At 36.8% G+C, this 15,616-nt stretch overlaps 1 protein-coding gene across 12 annotated transcripts in view; it reads right to left on the bottom strand.

Moving 5' to 3' along the window:
* MAGI2 (membrane associated guanylate kinase, WW and PDZ domain containing 2) overlaps positions 1-15,616 on the bottom strand; it is a 735,815-nt gene that overhangs the window by 298,689 nt on the left and 421,510 nt on the right. For all 12 annotated transcript variants that reach the window (XM_051637734.1, XM_051637680.1, XM_051637697.1 and 9 more), the window contains one exon: positions 1,434-1,553. In XM_051637734.1, coding sequence (XP_051493694.1) covers positions 1,434-1,553 — 120 coding nt within the window. The remainder of the gene's footprint in view (positions 1-1,433; positions 1,554-15,616) is intronic.

The following is a 15,616-nucleotide window of genomic DNA, read 5'->3' on the forward strand; positions in this document are numbered from 1 at the left end:
GAATTAATTTAACCTAGCAGTTCTATCTCTACAAACTTGCTACAAACTAATGACATGGTAAAGCAAAGACAGACTTGTGCTATGCTTAGGCTCCTTTAACGTTAAGGACTTAAGGTAACAAAAAAGAAACTTCAAGAAAGGCTTGTTGTCTAATGAATCTCTGACAAACGTAAAATTGTTGTGTTGTATTAAAGTTAGGTAACTTCTACCATTATTAGGTGTCAGACAGTGGTGAAAGAGTAGAAAAGGAAATGAGAATATATTTTTCTTTATTTGACCTTCTTTAATGGAAATCTTTGTTACAAGGTCTGTATTGATATAACTCTTTATGAAAATTTATTTACTTTCCTATGAGTACTTTGTGCTGATTAGCTGAGGAAGGATTACCTTCTTTACTGCTATTTATAACACAGCTAATGATTTTCTTTGGGGTGAATAGCTTCTTATTTATCTTCAGATGCTTTCCCTGACAGGGACAAAGTCAGGACAAAAAGTCTTCATTGCTTCTTTTGCTACAAGGTAAAAATAGGGGGCTGCTTCCTGTAAATGGTTCTGTTCATCCAGGTATTATCATGTGTATGGGTAGTATTTTTCATAACAAGAGTGTTCCCTGTCATTTTGAAGATTACAGTAAAAAGACCTGTTCATTACTCGGTTACCTTAAATGCTAGTGTAATCTGTTAAAAAATTATATGGCATTATTCTGTTTTTATTAAAATGCCCGGCTATGTAACTGCCCTTCCATTTATAGTAGTTTCACTTTCAGGATAGCTGTGTTTTGGAAAAGGTTTAAAATCAGATGAATCATCAGTTCTACTGGGAAACACTGTTCTGAAATAAGATACTGGCTCTTTGCCCCCATTTACAGACATTTTCTAATTCAGTCATTAGGGCAGTTCCTATCCCTCTGCCATATTACAAAATCAATGAGTTATTTTCAATAACTTTACAAAGGCCATAAGAAATGACATAGCAAATCCTGTTTTACTTCAATAGTGAGGTTTCAGCTTCTGATATAGATAGGTACTTGCAGGGTCACATATACAAAGGAAAAGGGCCAGCCTTACAACTGGAATCTGTTGCAAAGTTTGTTTGTCCTATTACAGAAGAACATCTGCTTGCTGAAATTTTGTGGAAATCTCAAGTATTTGGCATAAAGAACTAGTGTTTCTTTCCTGTAGGTGCAATGTATTATCCTGTTTCTCTTAACCAGTATAATATACTAAAATGACAATGAATCCATATGCATTTAGCTTTTCTATATGAAAATATTTTCATAATTGTCATATGGCTGATCACAAATTTCTCATAATTACACATTTGTGTAAATAAACATCACAGATTTGTAATGGGATATCCCAGTGTAATTCCATCAAATTATAAAAAAGCATAATGGAAACATGAGACAGATGTAGCAGTGAAAGCATGCTTACCTTCATATGTTCCACTTTCTAAGAGAGCACCACTTTTCTCCAATTCCATAAAATCTTCAACAGTGATGAAAATATAGTCCACTCCAGGGACTTCCCCCTCCTTATGTGGCCTTGTGGTGCCTATTAATAAGACAAAAGACACAGCGTCAAGCACATGACCTAAATATAGAATCATCTTTTTGAAAGTTTTTGAAAAACTACAAAGTAAACAATTTATACAGCACATTATATATTATATTATATTATATATACTCACTCCTTGTGAGGATGTCTTTCAAAACAAAATGGCTACATTTGTTGAAGCTGACAGAGTCATATGAGATGCTTGTTTAAGATCATGCAAGACATTTTTCAGACCCATATTTTTTATTCTCACTAATGGCAATATATCATACAGCTATTTTTTTTTATGTTACTAGAAAGACTCCCAGTGACAACAGGCATGCAGAGATAACACAAATACTTGATGTATATTTTCTATAGCTTCAAACACAGTCTTGTCTACAATTAATCTGCTTCAAGATATTTAAAACATTTATTTAGTATACAAAATAATAAATCTGTAAGTAAATCTGTAAGGGTTATATTCACATTGCTTGTTTCAGTGCCAGAAGTGGATGTGGTAAATGGTTAGGCTTAAAGGACTGAGTGATTCACATCACCTAACTGTGCTGGCAGACCTCAAAGTTGCCTATATTTAGTTATTGCTTCTCTTATCATCTCTGGATGACAGAACTCCATAAACGCTGACAGAAAATATTTCATACTTGCTGAGTAGTCATTCAGCTTAGCTAGCAAAAGTTGAAATGTTACCAGGAAAGCATCTGAAATTGACCTTATTTCCTAATGGTCCAGTTTATTGTAGTCAGACTATCCCAACTTTGACTGAAACCACCAAGTCTGAAAACTCCATTTGGAAATGGAAGAGTTATAGGTCCTCCTCAGTCTCAGAGTGTTTGAAACATCTTAATCAATGAATTCTTTATCAATACTGTAGTGATCACATCATGCTCACAAGGTATGATTTCAAGATTGTTGACACTGGCAAGTGGCTAGAAACCAGATCTTCCACTTCCTGGAGGAAAGTTTAATATTATGATATTGTACAAAAGGTACTGACTCTTCCATCCACCGCCTTAAAGACTCTATCATGACTCTCATATTATGCAGTAGTGACTGAGACATCTCTTTAAGTCAGCTAACATAAGATCTATTTCATCTACTTTTTTATGTCCATTATTCAGGCATCTGCATTTAAACCTCTTGAATAATTTTGTGTGAGACTCATCACGAGATTAAGAAAAGTTTTCATATTTGCAGAAATGGGTTCATTAGGTTTATTACTATTGTGTTTCAAGGATAGCATGGTTAAAGCATTCAGACACTTGGATTGTCCTTAAATATGTTGAATTTACTCCCCATCTGACCCCACAGGATGCAGCAGCATCCTCAAAAATCTCTAGTCCTTTCTGAGAACTGTGCAGAAGCACAGGGATCCTGGCAAGCCCCCAAGCTCCTTGGGAGCTCTGATAACACCACAGGCATCAGATGTTTTATCTGCATGCTCTCTCCTGAGGAATTTTTCACTCCCAGAGCCTACTGACAGGAACTGTATCTTCCTCATGAAAGACTTTGTCAAATCAAGGCTATGTTTTTGCTAGACATGGCACAGGGCATATTATTATGTACCCAAACTAGAACCACCAGAAATTTATCAATCAGACAAAAATACAAGCTACATAAACTGTGGAGGTAAGCCCTGCTTTGTGTGGGAAGCTGGACAATATGACCTGTTAATACACTGCAGTTTGTTTTAAACATATGGATATTCAGCAGTCATATTCAGCAGGGATGACTGCAAGGTCTCACAGGAGGTCCAACAACAGACTGTTATCTCTGTGTCTCTCTACTTTGGTCACAGTCTTTGCTCAGCTCGCCTAGAAAAATGTAATGGACTAAATTCCAGATTCCTAATCCCTCACTTAAATTGGAAGCGAGTGACCTGACCTTTCTGCCCTCATGTGACTTATTAACATCCTTTTGGATATGGTACATATATGATAATTTTTGCACATGCATATTGAATATTCTAATATGCTTCTCCTATTTCAAATGAATAGTTCAATTACAGACTAATTCTGTATCCTTAACACACAGCTTAACTCTAGCCTGTCTCTTCTCCAGTCAAATTGTTCATCACCTATCCCCACGTGTAAGGTAACCATGAGATGTCCTATATTTAGAGCTACAATTGTAATAATTATCTTGATCTATAACACTCAAATATTTCAAATATTTCCTGGCTTCAATACAAAACTAATGGATTTTTGTGGCAAAACAAAAAGACCCAGAATTCCACTTCAGAATCACCAATGTGCTACTGTATATAGGAGCTTCTTAATTTAGTTTCCCTGAGTCTCAGTTCCCCACTGATTTTCGTTGGTGACTTAAGAGCTACTGGTAATTCTACAGTATGTTTTCCTTTCTCCATTTCTCTTGCACCCCATGATTTCACTAGATATTCTAGCATGGAGATTAAGAATCCTTTCTCCTTAAAATGAAATTGAAATGGGTAAATCACACAAATGAACATTTCTTAGGGAAAAGCAGATGTTCTAGAAAGTATCTTGCCAGTTCTACTCATATCTACAATACCAGGAGACGATACTATTACTCAGATGGTAACATAGAAGGTTTCACCCTCTTATAATCCTTAGGGAGTCTGCTCCAAGAGCTCTGTATTGTATTGCTTATTACTCCTATAATATGTCAGCTACTCATTGCATTCAAAAAATGGAGAAAAGAGCAATCCATGATCACTACTTGCATGTGTTCAGGGTGACCCTTACCCCAAGTAGAGAAGTTTCTACTCTCACCAGAACTTTATCGCTTATAAAATCTTATTGAGTCTCATTTCCCTCCCACATCTCTTCTCATTCCCTCAGCCTGGAGGACCAAAGATGCTGCAAATACTTGGAGCAATTCCCTGGTTAATGGAATAATCAATAGTTATGGCATCTTTTAATCCTTCACCCTGGAGGAACTGAGTTGCTGCTATGAATACTTTTGCTGTCATTTATACCTTTCTGTAATCACCATAGGATTTGCAATGTGAAGGTATACAGACTTGGAGGCAGTTACTGGAGAGAAACATGCACTGAGGTCTGAACATTGAGGTCTAGATATAGGAAACTTATAGACCATAGGCAATTTTTCTTTTTCCTTGCTTTTAAACTAGTGCAGAGTTGCTCTTCTTAACAGATTTTGTCTTTTAACTACATTCGTATAGACAGATAAGCAGGCCTAAAAGCTATGGTGATTCAAGACTTAAAACAAAGGATTAATTACAAGCCTCATATTTCACAGAAACACAACAACTCTTGTTATACAGCATCAAGGCTTAATAAGACACACTTTCTACTGCTTACAATATTTAGCCTTTTATTAATGTAAAATGAAAAAAGGAATCCAACTACCATTTTGTTACCATGGTAATGTATGAAAAACTAATCCTTGAATTCCATAATGAAAGAACATAGAATCACTGAATCATAGAACTATTTAGGTTGGAAAAAAACTTTGGGATCACCAAGTCCAACCATCATCCCTACTCTACAAGGTTCTCCCCTAAACCACAACCAAACGACCCTTAAACTCATCCAGGGATGGTGACTCAACCACCTCCCTGGGCAGCCTATTCCAGTGTCTAACCACTCTTTCTGTGAAAAAAATGTTCCTAATGTCCAGTCTAAACTTGCCCTGTTGCAGCTTGAAGCCATTCCCTCTTGTTCTGTCGCTAATGACCTGTGAGAAGAGACCAGCACCAACCTCTCTACAATGACCTTTCATGTTGTTGTAGAGACTGATGAGGTCTCCCCTAAGCAAGCCTCCTCTTTCTCAAACTAAACATTCCCAGCTCCTTCAAGTCTTCTTCATAAGATTGATTCTCTAGGCCCTTCACCAGCTTTGTTGCCCTCCTCTGTACTCGCTCCAGCACCTCAATATCTCTCTTGCATTGAGGTGCCCAAAACTGGACACAACACTCCAGGCGTGGCCTCACCAGTGCTGAGTACAGGGGGACAATCCCCTCTCTCCTTCTGCTGGTCACACTATTTCCAATACAAGCCAGGATGCCATTGGCTTTCTTGGCCACCTGGGCACACTGCTGGCTCATACTCAGCCGCTTGTCAATTAGAACCCCCAGGTCCTTTTCTGCCAGACACTTTCCAGCCACACTTCCCCAAGCCTAGAGCCTTGCCTGGGGTTGTTGTGGCCCAAGTGCAGGACCCGGCACTTGGCCTTGTTGAAGCCCAGACCATTAACATTAGCCCAATGATCCAATCTCTCCAAGTCTCTCTGTAGAGCCTCCCTATCCTCATGCAGATCAACACTCCCACCTAACTTGGGTGTCATCTGCAAACTTACTGATAATACACTCTATGTCCTTATCAAGAACATCAATAAAGATGTTGAAACAGTGATACTTTTAGATCTTGTAAGATCAAAACCTGCACTATGCATATTTATGACAAATGCAATCAATTGTTGCTGGGTCTCTTTAGTTTGGAGGAGACTGAGGGGTGACCTCATCAATGTCTACAAATACGTAAAGGGTGAGTGTCAAGAAGATGGAGTTAAGCTTTTTTCAGTGATGACCAGTGATAGGACAAGGAGTAATGGATACAAATTGGAGCATAGGAGGTTTAAGGTGAATATCAGAAAAAAATTTTTTACTGTGAGAGTGACAGAGCACTGGAACAGGCTGCCCAGAGAGGTTGTGGAGTCTTCTTCACTGGAGACATTCAAAACCCGCCTGGATGCCTTCCTGTGTGATGTACTCTAGGTGACCCTGCTCTGGCAGGGGGGTTGGACTAGATGATCTTTTGAGGTCCCTTCCAACCCCTAGGATTCTATGATTCTATGATTCTATGTTGAACAGAAAACACAAAAGGAGTAGCTTGCAAGTAACCACAACCAGTCCATGCAAGCAAGTGCTGTCACACAATGTGTAGGCACCTTAGAAATTACAGGAACTTGGTCTGCAAAATCTGGACTGATAATGACCTTCTTTGATTTCATGAGCACTGCTTGCATCATTCATCAGTTTGCTCTCAAGCACATACCAAGGTCATTCACCAAGCATTATTTTGTTTGGATATATAATTTCAAGACAGATGGTTGGTACCATTCAGTGTCCTGGTTTGAGCCAGAATGAAGCCACTTTTCCTTTTATATCAGACACCATGGGGAACTTCAAAACTGCAGCAATTTAGGAGATCCTGACTCAGTCAAACTATGACATTCAGATATTTAAGCATGTTTATTCCTCTGTTCTACAGGAGACACATAGTGATTCACCATCCTTCAGCACAGGCTTTCCACACTCAATGGTATGTTATATGGTGGTGCAATGTTTCTGTAGAGGAATTAGATGCTGCTTACAGAAACAGTCTTTGAAAGAGCATTTTTCTTTTAAATTATTCTAAGGCACCTGAGGGTATAAAGTTAAACACCTAAGAAAATTTTACAATTAATAAGAAAATGAGTGTGTTCATTTAGTAGCAATAACTATTTTTTAAATACTACTTATATGAGCTTCAAGAACAAAAAATACCAACATGGATGATTTATGGAAAAATTGTTGGTTCCTGTAGTGTTCAGTCTAGATCCCCATTATTAGTAAAAAACTATAGAATTGTTAACTCTGGGAAAACTCCACACCAGTTTGTACAGGTAGGAGAACAATTAGTAATAAATATGTCTCTATTTTTATCTCAGCATCCAAGTACATAATTATAATATGATTGTGCTTATATTGGGAACAAGGTACTCAGTTTGACTTTGGAAATATTTCTACTTCTTAGATGCACTGTGAGTCTTCACAGTCTCTGTCCAGCTCTGCTTTTTTCAGAAGCAGGAAAGGTGCTCTCTCAGTATTTCTTTTATTACTAACTCAATGTATTTATATGTGACAGGAAAAGAGGCAAATTTATTTATGTGTTAGCAAAGGAATATGAATGTTAGTCAAAAATCCCAGAACTATGACAGGAAAGACTGAGAAAGGTGTTCCATGTTAAGTGTCATTAACACATTTTCAAGAACACTTCTTCCTTGCATAGTAAATAATCTGTATTTTACAGTCTTTGGCATTACAAGGATGATATTGTATGAGCAGTGTTCTTGCAGAGTCTATATGATGTTCAGGAGAGCAGAAGTAAAGGCCTTAGTCCCTGCATGGTCCAATACCTCCTCATAGACTTTGTGCACAGGTTTAAATGCTCTGAGATTATAGGCTTATTATAATTTTTTTCTACAATTACATTTTTAGTGCAAGTTAATGACAAACATGGCACACCTCTTCACTATCAAAACACATTTACAGCTATTTAGCTGATTGGTTAGGTTTCGATTAGATGTAGACTACATTAGATTAGATTTAGATTGATTCCTATTGAATGAGGTAAATACAAAAGCAAAGGTGTGTCTTTGCCACAAGGATTTACAGTGTAAATGGAAGGCACAGTAAAAACCTAACCTTTTTTGCATAATTATCTGCTCCTAGATTCATTTTCCAAATGTATGGAGGCTAGTAGGGCCTTAGTGTGCTTATTTGTTCCAAATATAACTTTAATATAGAAAGACCTTTTATTAGACATTCCACTGAAAATTTGTTCTGTAATTCTGCTCTGTACAACAGCTTGTTGTGGAAGGCAGTACACCAGGCTGTCAGACATCACAGTAGCTGGAGGGATCCCTCCTGCAGAAACAGACTGCTAATCTTTAATAAACTTCAGCTGAGCCCTTGGTACGACCTTGTATACACTTTTTGCCTTCAATAATGTTTAATTAGCTCTTCTGTTTGTTTGCCAAATTACTCTGGGATACTATTACTGTGAGGAACTGAAATGCATGGGAAATTATACCTATCTCGTCAAATTACTAACTGCATTAAACAGAGAAACACCACATTTGTCTTGACCTACTGAATTCCCAGCTGAAGAGAATAACACACATAATTTTCAAGCAAGGTGATTTTAGATGTACTACAAAGCAGGAAGCTTCAAATGTTTATGATACTTCTCACAACAAGAACATAAAACACAATGGCATAAGGCCCTTCTTCCCAAGGGTCATGAAAAGGAAAAGTTTTTTCACCTTTCTAAGTGGGCAATACCAGTAATTTCTCTGATGCACCCCTATAAAAAATTGCAGAAGCAAAGGAATTAAATCCAGATTCCTGAAAATATTTTTCAGGGGTAATAGTTTCAAACTGCATTAATAAGCAGGTTGATGGCAAATGTAATCCCAAAGATGATCTCCAGGTCAATCAATGCAAACACCACTAGCAAAGGTGCCAAGTGTTCTGCAGTGAGACCAAGCCAGGCATTTAGCAGCTGCTGAGTTGTGAGACTGCAGCATTATTTGCAATGTTAACTGTACACAGAGGAAAAATCAGACACTATTTGGAAGAAACAGTATGTTTTTACTATTTTCAGGATTTCCTGACCAAGTTTTAGTAGAAAGGGAAAAGGACTTAGCCTACTTCATCACAGAAGTAATAGTTTAATTTCTGGGTGTTTAATTAATGTGGATTAAAAGGAAGTTTTCCATTCCCTGTGGATCATCAGTATCCACTGATAGAAAGAACAGCAGAAATAATAGATTAATTACATGGATCAATACAGTGACCACTGAAATTAGGTGAAGAATTTGGGTCATATAAAATGAAACCCTTCGGGGAAAGAGCCTGACCCATATTTTTAACATTTTTTAGTATTCTTTGGGATTGATGGCATTGTTTGTTACATTTTCCCAAAGAAGCAAAACATAAGATTGCAAAAAGCCATCTAAAGGGACTCTGTACTAGGTTGTAGTGCCTCTGTTCTACAGTACCACATAATTCTTAGGACAATATATTTTATATTTTCTATTGTAAAACAGAGACAGTGACTTCCTGGATTTGAGATCTACAATGCACTTAGTAACAGATAAGCATGTCCTTTATGGAAAGCATATGCATTCAGCCTGTGGTTCTTTCAATTATCACTTTTTCTAAACTTGACACATACACATTAGGTAAACTAGATAAACTCCTGTTTGGTGGTCGGCAGGATTATTACACTCCAGATACTGTTATCCCTTCCAAGGCTTTTTTTAAAGATTCAATACACATTCAGTAGCTTCCAATTAAACACTGCCTGGGTTTTGTATTTGTTCTTTTGGTTTTGTGCAATGTAACAGACACTGTACAATGTGTATAAAACCAGCTCAAAGATCATTTATGCATTTTAAAAATTAAGTGATATTGGAGCTGAACAGCAAAGTAAAATTTGGAGAAGGGTAGTTCTACCTGAGGACTGCTGGTGGGAAGGTTGTTAGTTTATGTGTTTGGTTAATTATGTGAGGACCACTGGAACCAGCAAGACACTCAGAGAAGAAAAGCAGCACAAGAGCTGTAGGCCAAGACAGATACTTGAAGACTTTTCTTTAAAATAAACTGTGACCTATCCGGAGCTTCCCTTTACACCATGCAAGGATTTGATCATTGCACTTTCATGCTGTTATCCTGTGATAGGCACTGATGTACTGGGTGTTCCCTCTACAAAGGTACCTGACTCATTGCCTGGCAATCACAGCACGAATTGGGTCACCTCCCTGCTGTTGGTGAATTCCTCATTAAGTGTGCAGAGTACTTTCTTTTAAGAACAACTCCAACCCAGCATTTAGCCCAGCAATACAAGCCCCATTGCCAGCACAGCATTTGAGCAAATAAAACATCTTTTTTCATTGTCTTTGCAAAGAGAATCTTTTAAGATGTTAACAATAGACCAGAGATAAAAGCTAATAACAGAGAAGCGTTATTAATTTGTGTCTAGTTAGGCATGCAATATTGCCAAACATACTTATAAAAACAGGCAGAAAATCTGTTGCTAATGCAGATATCACAGACACTTAAAATATATTCTACACAATGCCTGGAAAACAGCAAACTGGGAAATGATGGGTATTCTGGCATTTGGAAGAGCAGACCATACAGAGGTAAGTCAAGTACCAGAAGGGATCTGATTTTCAGTGCTCAAAAAGTGGAAAGATGAACAGATGGAAACTCAGCTATGAATCATTCTGGATTCCACATTATTGCTCAAAAGTGGTTTTGCTTTGTTTTGTTTTGCTTTGTTTTGTTTTGTTTTTAAAGGCCACAAGTGACACCAGCCATGAAGCTCTAGAAGACACTGAGGTTTTCTTCATAAAACATGTTCAGTCTTATCAAACACCCCTGCAATATATCAAAATAATTTTCACATTTATAAAAATTAATCATGGTATCAGCTTTCCAAACAGATAGAATGAGAAAGAAGTGAACTGCTCTAAAGAAACATTTGAGAATGGAATTTGAAAGCCTGATATTAAATGGATGGTAGGTTGTCCTGATAGGAAGTCAGAGGATTTATTTTTATTGATTAGGAAATTGTACAGCTAATAAATAATTAATAAATTCCAAGATTATTTTTTGTACATGGTTTATACATCGTGTTGCTCTTTCATGGATTTCCAGCCTTTCAGGTAAAGGTATAAACTGAAACATTATGCTGAATCTTAACCCCTTTTGGAAGTTTACCCTTTGATTCCCATTGCATAAAGTTGATTGCACCCCTATGAACCTTGAAATTGAGTATACGTGCACAAGAGAACTATCTGAAGAATCAAGCTGTGCATTAAGGCATTTTCATGAGAGAATCAAGTAAGCATGAGCATTTATGTTTCAATATATTCCTTCAGATTTATAAAAGTCTTCTGCTAATGAGATCTAGACAGACAGTTTTGATGTTACTAATAAAATAAAGGTACACCTAATTACATGCAAAATGCTTTCTACTGCTAGAAAAGCTTAATTAGAACATGGTTTCTTAAGCTCCTTGGAAGAAAAAAGCCTGTTCTAGGAAATACCTGATTTCTTGCAGCTCTTCAAGTGGATAGATGATGTAGTTAAAGAACTACTCACATGGTAGTGTGTTGGGATGTGTAGGTCTGCTAAACAGTCAGGCATTATAGCTGAATTTTTCCCAGTGTTACCAATTCTATTATTCTTATGGATGATTCAAGTGATTAGATCAGTGGAAATATTACTGAGATTTAGGATAGTTTGTTCAACTGTGATTGATGTAAACGTCACATTAATATACTATCAGAAATCCTGGAAACACATCACATCTAGAATAACTGACTGCACTTCTGCTATAAATATTAGAAGCTGCTTCTATACCAGTTGACTTTATAAACATTATGAATAAAATGTTGAGGAGAAATTTTGCTAGGTAGTTTGTACAGGTTACTACAGAGAACTGAAGAGCCTGCTTGAATCATATAGAGACCATAGTGTGCCTTGAAAGATTCTGCAATGTCTGCAAGCATAATTTTTAAACTGAAAAGCACTTAATATTCTTATTCACTCTGCAATTTTACACAAACTTAGGGAGCCAGCTATCCTGTACAATATCTATTTAATAGCATATTTTAAAAGGATTTGTGAAGTTGTTAGCTGTTACTACTAAATCTCTGAAAATATTTATAAATGGATTTTCTAAATCCACAGTCTTACTTTGAGGGGCATTAAAAAAAGGACTGTGGAATAAGCTACCATAGAAACCATTCGCAGATGATTCCTAAGGCAAACTCACTTCAGCTGTTTTGGAAGTTTATGTCAATAGTACAGAATCATGATAATATCAATTGATAACGAATCAGTACTGTGAAATAATAACAGGATTTTAAGAGTTATTTACTGATCAGAGTAGATGACATACAGAGAAACAATGGAACTTTATGCTTGAATTAGGGCATCTAGTTAACATAGGCTAATGGAAAAAATAAATCTGTACTTAAAATGGGCAGTCTTCAGACACAAGCCTAAAATTCTCCCTCTGTAGTCTTCATGGTGGTGTTCTGCTGTAACTCTGAACAGTATCTGTCCAATGGGAGCAAGAACCAATTCAGAGGACATCTCTTATTCTGAATCAAAAAGTACTTTGGAAAACTAAATGGATTGCCTGAATGGTAGAAGAGTGTTACAAGTTACTTGTTTTTTCTCTATCTTCCAGCCCATAGTTTGTTTTGATGGTTTCATTTATTGGCTCTCACCTAAAGAGTTCATATTACAGCCAAATCCCTGCACCCTTCACCAGAGAGCTGGACTAGACCTTGATCTGGTGACAAAAATACTCATATGGAATAGCAGATCCTGCTGCACTCATTTTTAATGACCAGAGTTCAAAGAAATGAACGAGTGGCTGTGCAATACTGTGTACAGCATCAATAGCACATGCACTGCAGAAATCCCTGATACTCAATTAATATCCAGACAGAAGAGCAAAAGCTGAACTGAGACACAGGGAATCATATTTCCTCAGCAGGGATTCTGTCTGTGCTAGACAGGATTTCTTCTTGTGGGATGCCAGTGCATGCTGCAGGAAGGCTTTGAGTAAGGAGAAGTCAAGCTGAGAGACTGCTTGCTTCCCATGGCAGCTCTGCTCTGCCTGTGCAGAAGCTCATTTCTCATGTGAAGGTTACAGGCTCTGGAACACTGTGCCACTCGGGCACATTGTCATAGTAAGCAGATGTTTTCTTATCTGCTTCTAGACTAAGAGAAAGCATCTTGTTCCCTCTTTCCTCCTAGAACTCTCCACTACAAACAGCAAAAATAGGATATACACAATAATTGTGTGGTGTCCTTGGTGAAAACTTTTCTTTGCTCTTCATCCACTGTTTCTCACAGGCAATAACATTTTTATTGAACTATGAACATACACAATAAATTCCAAGGAAACACAATGTTTGATTTTCCTGTTCTAGAAAGTCTAGTTTAAAACAGTGGGAGAGAAAATGTATTCTCCTTCTTTCAGATAAATGAACACATCATGGAACACTTCAACTATGTTATTCAGAAAAGAAATAAATTATTTTGAAACCACCTTAGTTTTTATATTAAATTATTTTCCCTTAAAGTATTATTCCCCCTGAAAAAATAACTATTAGAAAGAGATTTCTTCCCACTTGTTTTTAAGAAAAAAAATATTTACAGCTAACTCATCTTAATAGTAATAACAAAAAAACAACATTCCTCAGTAACAAGCTGAATAAATTATTTATACAGGAGTCATTACTTTATAGCATACTCTCAGACTTAAAAGTACCTGCTGCAGATTTAGATATTGTGACTATTTTCAGGTTTTTAAAAGAAATTTAAAGAACCTTTTTCATTCTTCTTCTGAAGATAGGGAAAAAAAAAAAGCTTTAACTTCAAAGGAGTCAAATACAGTGAAGGTCAGGTAAAAAATGTCACATAAATCTCAATGTGGAGAAGTCCACTGCTATTCTTCTACAGGAATTAATTCTGAGGTGTAACTGCAACACTGGTGAAGGTCATTTCGTGGAAGACCATATACTCCAACTGATGGATGATTTCCTTATTCCAGAGGAAAGTGTTATTTTGAAGGTTTAGGCTGAAAAAAGAAGGGCTTGGAACAACATAAAAGATTTCAGTCCCAGGTGTGACCTTGAGATTCTTCTTGTCTTCAGCAGTGCTGAAAGGAAAGTTGTTGGCAAGTGGCAGGTGTTTCTCTGGTTAGATAACAAAAATAGCTGCTTTTCAGGTACATTGAGGCTTCATTTTCTAGTATGGCATGTTGTATTAATCAACTTTGCAACATTAAATTCAGCAGTCACTAGAAATGAATTAATCCCACATATTTCAGCTCCAAATGGATAGCAAGAAATTATGTGAGTTGCTAAGGAGGATAAAAGAGCAAAATGAAAGTACCTATATCAAATTGAAACATATCTAATTGCACTACTTTTATTTTTATGGTTGCAATTATTAACTATTTAAGCATTTGTAGCTCTAATAACTAGCATCAGAAAACTGATACAGAAGAGGGTGGGTCAATGAGTCCAGCTCTCCAGCTATCAGAGAATATGAATATTTGTTATTTTATAATTATGTCCCCTATCTTTCTTTTTAAGTATCTTAGCATTTCTTCAAAGCTCTGTATAGCTATGTACAATATCACTATTGTTTTTTCACACTAATCATCTCTCTGATCCAGATCCTAAAGTGATTTTTTTTTTTCCCTGGCACTACATGCCTTTAATTCGGTGGTCCATTTCAATATGTAGAAATGCCTTTGCATTAAGTAGTGGTACAATATATGATGAATTTATAACTTGCCAGTTTACTGAAAGTGGTGTACATGACATATATATATTGCCTGACAAGTAGCTGATTCTGTTAACCCAAATACATGCTTACCCTAAAGTATGGCTCATGACATTGTGTTCTAGAAATTTTCATGCCAGCCTAGCTTCTCCTTTTTGAGCAGTGGTCAGTCTCTCTAGTGGAACAGTTCCACTTGAAAATAAAAAATCTTCACAAAACATAGCACAATCTTTGTATTTTCATTATGGATTCTTACTCCCACTATAGCTAGTAGCCCTAGAAGACTTAAATCACTGTTTTGGGGGTATTGTACTTTTAGTCTCATCCCTTTTACTGTGATGTCTTGAGACAGTTAACAGCTGCTTAGTGTCTCAGGGTAGGGCAATAATAAACGGTTATAATAGCTGGTTGTAGGTGATTATATTCAGCTGTGGTGAAAAATGAGTTTCTGACAACTGTTAAAGTCCTCTTTGGCTAGCAAAACTGTATGTTCTTAACCCCACTCATGAGAGAACTGGATATGATGGAATTGTGGTGTTACTAAGACATTGTAATGGACTTTCAGGGGATATTGTAATTTACAGTTCAGGAAAAACTGTTAAATCAACATATATGTCTGTGTGACCCAACTCTACACAATTGATTCAAATGATGCTAGATCAAAGTCTCAGCTTGACAGGGTGCTGAGCTATCTCATATAAACTATAGTAGTACCTAGAAAGGTTGGACCAGATGATCCTTGAGGTCCTTTCCAACCTGGCATTCTAGGATTCTGTGATTCTATGATACACCCTGATTTTCCTCCCCGAATTGTCTAGAGTGGAAAACTGGTTTAATTTACTCTGGTAATGTTTCAGAAGTGCATACAGATTCCATGTATTAGAGTGAAAATACACATTTAGAAGTACAAATAGGTTAGCAGAGAAACTGGGAGAAGTGCTTATTCCTGCAACCTTGTAAACTGGTTCTG

This window comes from Apus apus, chromosome 1 (assembly GCF_020740795.1).
Source record: "Apus apus isolate bApuApu2 chromosome 1, bApuApu2.pri.cur, whole genome shotgun sequence".
NCBI classification, from domain to species: Eukaryota; Metazoa; Chordata; class Aves; order Apodiformes; family Apodidae; genus Apus; species Apus apus.